The following is a 9,020-nucleotide window of genomic DNA, read 5'->3' as shown; positions in this document are numbered from 1 at the left end:
AGGGGTAAGGGGCGCTGGAAGCCGGCAGACCCGTCAGCGATCCTGTTCTGTCTCCCTGTAATGTTTGTCTGAACTTGAATGGGATTGTGCTGAAAATTGTAATTTTCCTGAAGGAACTCGCCTGACGGAATAAATAAAGTACTATCTAATCTAATCTAACACACATACAGTATGCGATGAGATCAATGAGATAAGGTAAGAACAGGATAAAAACTGCTATGGAACTAGTTACTATGCAATATGCCATGGAAATACAATGTTAATACCTTTGTGCAAATAAGTACAGTTGCACTTGTTTTTTTCAAATGTGTTCATTCTGTAAAGGAATGAGTTAAATGTTTAAGATAACGGGTTAATAGTGCTATTATGAAGTGCAATGTCAGCACATTTTTTTTAAAATAATAAATACATACAGCGTTTTAAAAGCATACACAATCTGTGTAAATATATTAGTCTGTGGTTAAAAGGACTTGAAATGACTCGAAACTCAAAATGCAGGACTTGGGACTTGACTTGAGACTTTTCAGTCTTGACTTTGGACTTGACTCGGGACTTGCCTGTCTTGACTTGGGACTTGACTCGACACTCAAGGGCAAAGACTTGAGACTTACTTGTGACTTGCAAAACAATGACTTGGTCCCACCTCTGTCACAGGTACACTTCAACTGTGAGAGACAGAATGTGGAAAAAAAATCCAGGATTTCAAATTGTAGGAATTTTAAATAATTTATTTGTAAATTATGGTGGAAAATAAGTATTTGGTCAACCATTCAAAGCTCTCACTGATGGAAGGAGGTTTTGGCTCATAATCTCACGATACATGGCCCCATTCATTCTTTTCTTTCACGGATCAATCGTCCTTAGCAGAAAAACAGCCCCAAAGCATGATGTTTCCACCCCCATGCTTCACAGTAGGTGTGGTGTTCTTGGGATGCAACTCAGTATTATTCTTCCTCCAAACATGACGAGTTGAGTTTATACCAAAAAGTTCTATTTCGGTTTCATCTGACCACATGACATTCTCCCAATCCTCTGCTGTATCATCCATGTATCCATGTTGGTATAAAAAAAAAAATATATATATATATATATATATATATATATATGTTAGGGCTGCGAATCTTTGGGTGTCCCACAATTCGTTCATAATCGATTATTGGGGTCGCGATTAGATTATATATTGATTTGTTTCGATTCAACGCGATTCTCGATTCAAAAACGATAATTTTCCAATTCAAAACGATTCTGTATTCATTCAATACATAGGATTTCAGCAGGATCTACCCCAGTCTGCTGACATGCTAGCAGAGTAGTAGATTTTTGTAAAAAAAGCTTTTATAATTGTAAAGGATAATGTTTTATCAACTGATTGCAATAATGTAAATTTGTTTTAACTATTAAACGAACCAAAAATATGACTTATTTTATCTGTGAAATTATTGAACACAGTGTGTTGTCAAGCTTATGAGATGTGATGCAAGTGTAAGCCACTGTATTGTTCTTTTTTTAAATTTTCATAAATGTCCAATGATAACGTCAATGAGGGTTTTTTTAATCACTGCTATGTTGAAATTATAACTAATATTGACACTGTTGACAATATTGTTTTTTGTTTCACTACTTTTGGGTGTTTCCGTGTCGTGTTTGTGTCTCCCCAATTGCTCTGTTTTATTGCAGTTCTGAGTGTTGCTGGGTCAGGTTTGGTTTTGGAATTGGACTGCATTGTTGTGGAATTGCTGTGTATTGGTTTGTTGGATTGATTAAAAAATTATATATATATATTTTTTTTAATCGATTTTTAAAAAATGAGAATCGATTCTGAATCGCACAACGTGAGAATCGCGATTCGCATTTGAATCGATTTTTTCCCACACCCCTAACATATATGTATATACATACTGTATTAAACCAACATAGAAGGGTAATTAATGGCTCTACAATTAGTTTTTCTATCCGAGCCCAACAAGCTTAAATGTCAACAAGTACACACAAACAAGTCTTGTTGATGCGCTCAAAAAACAAAAGAAGGAAAATCCTTTTCTTGTGTCTGGAATAATTTGAGGCATTGTTGAACACTCATGGAAGTTTCATCAGCTTGTGTCCCGGTGGTACCTTAATCTCCTTCCTTGTAAAAAAGCTATGCCACCCTGTGCCAATATTTTTTCGCTCTCCTCGCATATAAAGACTTCCTGCGGAACAAAGCTCCCTCCGCTAATAAAATCCTTAAACTGAAGCTGCCTTCAGCCGCAGGCTAACTAGCTAAAATCTTAGCCTTGTGGTTGTCTAGCGAACCTGATGCCATACAGCAAGACTGTGAGAGTTTGGACACATTTAAAGCCTTTCTGATCACACAAAATGTGATACAGGCTGACACAGCTCTGACTGGGGCAAGGTACAACATTTGTGGAAACACATTTGTCAAAAATCCCGTTTGCATTGAAGCTCTTTGAAATGGCCGTGCCTGTGTGTACAGTAAGTGATGTCTTAAAATGTCAGCCCCCGATGCCTTCAAGCAGCCTGCAAAATGAATGAATGAAGCGTTGGTACGCCAAGACATGGTTCGCACATACCAGAAAGGGCGCAAATAGAGGCGTTCATGAATCGAGGTTTCACTCTACTGTTCCTCTTGCACTTGTTTGCCTTTTTTTTTTTTTATTGTATTCCAAACTGTCTTGTTAGCATCAAAACGTTGCGTCCCTGCAAGCGAATGTCGACCTTTTGACTGGGCGCCACCTCCCTGCAGTCACCCAGCGCTCCCGACACGCTGTCTGCATGTGGTTGAGCAAACTTAACAAATGTCCTTCTGCAACCTCTCCGCCCACTCAGACTCCCACTGTTGGTTCTGCCGATTGGCGCACCAGCTGCCCACTTGCCAGGAAGCGCCCATGGCCCCTCTTGTGTTGTGTGTCATTGTTGTTCAGGCCTCCATTTTGGCGAGCCATGATCATTCCTTGCCGCCTGGCTAATGTCTGATTCTGGCACGGTTTGTTTGCATAACAAGTGGGCAAAGCATGCTGGCTCTCCTCCGTACCCACTGTGACATGAAGGTGATTGTCAATGACAATAGGGACGTTCAATGAGCCACACAATGCTCAATTTGTCCCAACACGTGTGTGTTTAGGATAAATCATGTGTCATGTCCTCATTGGTGTGTCTGAAACATTGCCCAATGTAGACTGATGGACCTTTCAGCACGATCGGATTGTTTTGATTAAATTTCAGAAATAATTCCGCATACAGTGGGTCAAAAAAGTATCTAGTCAGCCACCGATTGTGCCAGTTCTCCCAATTAAAATGATGATAGAGGTCTGTAATTTTCATCACAGGTACACTTCAACTGTGAGAGACAGAATGTGGAAAAAAATCCAGGAATTCCCATTGTTGGAATTTTAAAGAATTTATTTGTAAATTATGCTGGAAAATAAGTATTTGGTCAACCATTCAAAGCTTTCACTGATGGAAGGTTTTGGCTCAAAATCTCATGATACATGGCCCCATTCATTCTTTCTTTAACTAGGATCAATCGTCCTGTCCCCTTAGCAGAAAAACAGCCCCAAAGCATGATGTTTCCACCCCCATTTTTCACAGTAGGTATGGTGTTCTTGGGATGCAACTCAGTATTTTTCTTCCTCCAAACACGACGAGTTGAGTTTATACCAAAATGGATACATGGATAATACAGCAGAGGATTGGGAGAATGTCATGTGGTCAGATGAAACCAAAATAGAACTTTTTGGTATAAACTCAACTCGTCGTGTTTGGAGGAAGAAGAATACTGAGACAACACCTCCTTCCATCAGTGAGAGCTTTGAATGGTTGACCAAATACTTATTTTCCACCATAATTTACAAAAAAATTCTTTAAAATTTTTACAATGTGAATTCCTGGATTTTTTTTCACATTCTATCTGTCACAGTTGAAGTGTACCTATGATGAAAATTACAGACCTCTGTCATCATTTTAAGTGGGAGAACTTGCACAATCGGTGGCTGACTAAATACTTTTTTGGTCACTGTAACTTATGCAGAGGAAAGCAAGCTGATGTATCCGATTGTATCAGTCAAAGATGTTTACAAGGTGAGACGAAGCTGGTTGTGATGAATGGTTTTATGTCAGTGTGCCACAGTCCAAAAACATCACCTTTTCTCTTTTGTCGAGGGTAGATTAGGAACCTGCCATGGTTGCATGAGTTGGAGCCTGCTTCCTGTGAGGGTCATGAAAACAATGACATGAGATTTAGTCTCTTACATTTGTTTTGGTTGAAGTAAATTAAGCATGTTCGATTACATGGACTAAGGCAAATGCGGTCAGGTAACCTAGCAAAACAGGAATTGATTAGTGAGCAATGGGATAGACCCACTAAACAGTCAATCAAGTAACAGCATCAACTATCACATTTGGTTGTGCCATCTTGGTGTCTCGCTTTTGATTCTCTGCATGGAGCGAGAAGAGGAAGTAAGAAGTTCTGCAGAGAGGGAAGACATTTTCAATAAAACAGGAAATGTCACCTTGACAGTATGGCAGTTTTTTAAAAATGTTTTCAAACTTTGTCGCACTCATCTATTTTTTTCAACCCATGTTCGTTCCCTATTCGGATGTACGGAAACAACAGGAAGGAGCTGAAGTGCAGGTCTGTATAGAACAAATAATTAACAAAATATGACAATTGTGCTACTTTAAAAAAAAAAATGTTTAAATAACATTTAAATGATGATTACTGCATAACATTAATTTAATTTCCTTCTTAAATACGAATAACGGACCAAAAATAAATGTTTCACAGACCACGTTACGCCCTGGCAGTAATCCTGCTAAAAATCTTCTTCTCAGGTTTCTCTGTTTGCATTTTCCCACTTTGCAATATTTTGTTACACTTTATGTAGCATTTCTTACATATTCCTAGTTTGTGCACCTTTATTATTATTAGTAAGTGTTCAATTGAGTGTTTTCATTGCTTGTGTTAACATTTTGTTTCCTTTTTGCCTTGATAGCTGAAGATGGTTACATTTAAAATAAAAAATGTTAACACTTAAGATATTTTTATCCTGGCCCATATTTTCCATAGGTCATAACAATATTTTTAAAAATATTGATGTTATTAAACAATATAAAAAAACTTATATTGTGAGACAATTTTCAGCCATATCACAAAGCCCTATGTTTTCGAAGTTGTGGCAATGGTATTGTTCACCAAAATCTCGCCTCTTTTTTGATGTGGTCCACTGATATTGGGCACCACACTAGAACTCATCTCATTGGCTTTGAGTTGGAACATCTAAGGACCAGTGTTTAAACACTCTCTGGTTTATTTTTGTCATCACCGGTTCCTCCTGGTCATGTCCCATGTTGGTATTGTTCTTCTTCTTCTTGGTTTAGTGTATATTTATGTTGCCAGCACGCCTACTTCTCCTTTGTTTACATTCTTGTTGGTAGGAGTGCCTGAGCTCACGCACCTTCCTTCAGTTATTAGTGTTCCCACCTGCTTGTAGGCTAATGATTCCCCTTATTTAAACCCATCTCGCCTTGAGAGTATCAAAAGACCTTCTTTACCTGCATGCTGCTTCCTGCCAGCCTACCGCATATTTGGTAACATAATTCTTGCAAACTTACCACCAGAACATGACAATTTGGGTGTGGCTTATATTGAACATATTTTTAAAGGTGTGTATAATAAAGATCATCACATGTTTACACTTGCACAATTCAACGTGTCTGAAAGGGAATAGGATGAAGCAGAGCTTATTTCTGTTATGGATCTAGCCAGTACGTCATAATGTGTCAGGAAAATATTTGGTTTGAACGTCTTTGGATTTTCTCCACTTCCTGTCACAGACCATGCTTGGAAATTGTGTGTGGAGCGTGGAAATACTCAGACACACACAAACAAAGTAACTTCTTGCAATGCTGTGATTTCGCTTTCTTGCTTGTCCACAGGCAAAGGACCCGAGACGCTGTTTGCGGGTCAGAAACTGAACGATAACGAGTGGCACACTGTGAAGGTGGTGCGAAGAGGCAAGAGCCTGCAGCTCTCTGTGGACAATGTCACAGTGGAAGGTGTGTGAGCAGTAATAGCTTTGCAGAGAAAGACCTAACAGCTGTTAACAAAAATGCCAAGCAGAAGGATGACAGGTTAAAATTATGTCAAGTCACATTTCGGAGTCTCAGGCAAAAGCGGATGATAAGGACACAGGTCAAAAGAAAGGTGTAAACTTGATTAAGGGGATGAACTGGGCGCTGCGTGTCTTGGTTGCCTTGGATGACCATGTTATTCCTGTTTATCATGGTGACAAAAAGGGAAAACAAGAGCTTCCAGTTCTAGGAGCCAAATGCAAAAAATAAATCACATTAACAATAATATTGTATGCAATTAAATGAAATTCAAAGGATAGACTTGCAACCCTAACTGAATGGGTATAATGATTTTAACGTTGCATATGTACTGTATTTCACTGGACACGTTCCATTGCCTAAAGCAGTGGTTCCCAACCATTTTTCAGTGAATTAAAAAACATTTTTTTTAATTCAAGTACTAAGTCATCAGTGTATAACAGTGCAAAATATTGCTAATTTGTAGTGGTCTTTTTTTAACTATTTTGAAAAAAGATATACAAATAACTAAAAACTTGTTGAAAAATAAACAAGTGATTCAATCCTGAATAAGGATTTCTACACATAGAAGTAATCATCAACTTAAAGTGCCCTCTTTGGAGATTGTAATAGAGATCCATCTGGATTCATCAACTTTATTCTAAACATTTCTTCACAAAAAAAGAAATATTTAACATCAATATTTATGGAACATGCCCACAAAAAATCTAGCTGTCAACACGGAATATTGCATTGTCGTATTTTTTCCCACAGTTTATGAACTTACATTCATATTTGGTTGAAGTATTATTCAATAAATATATTTATAAAGGATTTTTTAATTGTTGCTATTTTAAGAATATTTAAAAAAAATCTCACGTACCCCTTGGCACACCTTCAAGTACCCCCAGGGGTACGCGTACCCCCATTTGAGAACCACTGACCTAAAACATTTGTCCAAATGAATTATGTTGATCAGCGTCTCCCATCATTCCAGGCCAGATGACTGGTGCCCACACACGTCTGGAGTTCCACAACATCGAGACGGGCATTATGACAGAGCGCCGCTTCATCTCCGTGGTGCCCTCCAACTTCATTGGTCACCTGCAGGGCCTAGCCTTTAACGGGGTGCCTTACCTAGACCAGTGCAAAAACGGCGACATCTCCTACTGCGAGCTCAACGCCCGCTTTGGCATGCGTCACATCATCGCTGACCCAGTGACTTTCCGGACCAAAGGCAGCTACCTGGCGCTCGCCACGCTACAGGCGTACGCCTCAATGCACCTCTTTTTCCAGTTTAAGACCACCACACCCGATGGCCTGATGCTCTTTAACTCTGGAGATGGGAGCGACTTCATTGTTGTGGAACTTGTAAAAGGGTGAGCATCACGACTGTTCTTTAAGAATCTAAGGGGACAAACTCGAAGCAAATGTTTATAATCACTGTACACTATAAAACAGGCTTTTGCTTTGTTTTTCTCTCTTCCTCTTGTTCCCTGTTTAGCAGAGAACACAAAGAGCTAAAGATTAAGTCCCGTCTTTTGTTATGAATGCAACAGCCAATATAGCCTCTTCCCCTGAAACTCTAAATATGTCTGCAACAAGCCCCTGCCATTGGACAAAAAATGTGTTTTATGCAAAAATGTGCACTAAACTAAGATTTAGGCTGTGTATCTATTGTGCACGTGTTACATAAAAAAGCAAAAAATGGCTGACATAAAAATATGGAGCCAGCAAAGTGTAATTTATCTTCAAGCACCTCCAGACAAACCCGCGCGGTAACAAAGACAGCGGATGAATTATATTTGGAACACTGAACACATACACATCTTTTTCATTGTTTGGACCTCCTTTCCCAGGTACGTCCACTATGTCTTTGACCTTGGCAATGGCCCGTCGCTGATGAAGGGAAACTCAGACAAGCAGCTCAATGACAACCAGTGGCACAACGTGGTGGTGTCCCGGGACGCTAATAACGTACATATGCTCAAGATCGACTCGCACACCGTGACTCAGCACTCCAATGGAGCACGGAACTTGGACCTCAAAGGTAATATTCTGTAAAAACAATGATGTATATATTTAAATAGGTATTTTTTTTATATAAGGATTTTAATTGGATTAAAATGTGGAAAAGGAAACATGCCTTTCTTTGACCACATGGTAATTTATCAACAATAGCAATAATTGTCCCATCCTTCCATCCATTTTTCTACCGCTTGTCCCGTCCGGGGTCACGGGGGTGCTGTAGCCTATCTTAGCTGCATTCGGGTGAAAGGCGGCGTACATTCTGGACAAGTCGCCACCTCATCGCAGGGCCAACACAGATTCACACTCACATTTAAAAACTAGGGCCAATTTAGTGTTGCCAATCACCTATCCCCAGGCGCATGTCTTTGGAGTGAGGGGGAAGCCGGAGTACCCGGAGGGAAACCACGCAGTCACGGGGAGAACATGCAAATTCCACACAGAAAGATCCCGAGCGCAGGATTGAACCCAGGACCTCCAATCAACGTTTTTCTTTCGAATACTGATACTTTGAAAATATATTATAGAAATGAAAATGTTTTTAGTAAATTAAGTAAACACAATTACGCATTTGTTTATAGCGTAAATTATTACATTTAGAATTTGCTAGTATTGTTGTCAATTAGATGAAGTCTTCCATGTAATTTAACAAAATAAAGCATTTTGTCCGCAATTAATTAACAAAAGAAAACATTACTATGGGCTTTAATTTAAATAATTTGGGTTTTGACCTCAAAGCCTTCTTGTATCCAGAGACTTACTTCCTGAGTTTGTAAACAATAAAAAACAACCCAAAAAATGTAACGGTAAATACAAATATTGATCTAATCAATTTGGTATTGTTTATATACTTTACCGCTACTATACTAGGTATCGATAGTGTCGACATATGGATCAATCACCCC

At 39.0% G+C, this 9,020-nt stretch overlaps 1 protein-coding gene across 7 annotated transcripts in view; it reads left to right on the top strand.

Moving 5' to 3' along the window:
• Window positions 1–9,020, top strand: part of LOC133560314 (neurexin-2-like) — a 1,077,892-nt gene that overhangs the window by 599,284 nt on the left and 469,588 nt on the right. For all 7 annotated transcript variants that reach the window (XM_061912740.1, XM_061912739.1, XM_061912738.1 and 4 more), the window contains 3 exons: window positions 5,935–6,054; window positions 7,085–7,466; window positions 7,947–8,137. In XM_061912740.1, the coding sequence (XP_061768724.1) occupies window positions 5,935–6,054; window positions 7,085–7,466; window positions 7,947–8,137 (693 nt within the window). The remainder of the gene's footprint in view (window positions 1–5,934; window positions 6,055–7,084; window positions 7,467–7,946; window positions 8,138–9,020) is intronic.

The sequence above is a fragment of the Nerophis ophidion genome, linkage group LG10 (assembly GCF_033978795.1).
Source record: "Nerophis ophidion isolate RoL-2023_Sa linkage group LG10, RoL_Noph_v1.0, whole genome shotgun sequence".
NCBI classification, from domain to species: Eukaryota; Metazoa; Chordata; class Actinopteri; order Syngnathiformes; family Syngnathidae; genus Nerophis; species Nerophis ophidion.
Note: the sequence above shows the minus strand (reverse complement) of the source record. Positions and strands in the feature narration are given on the sequence as shown.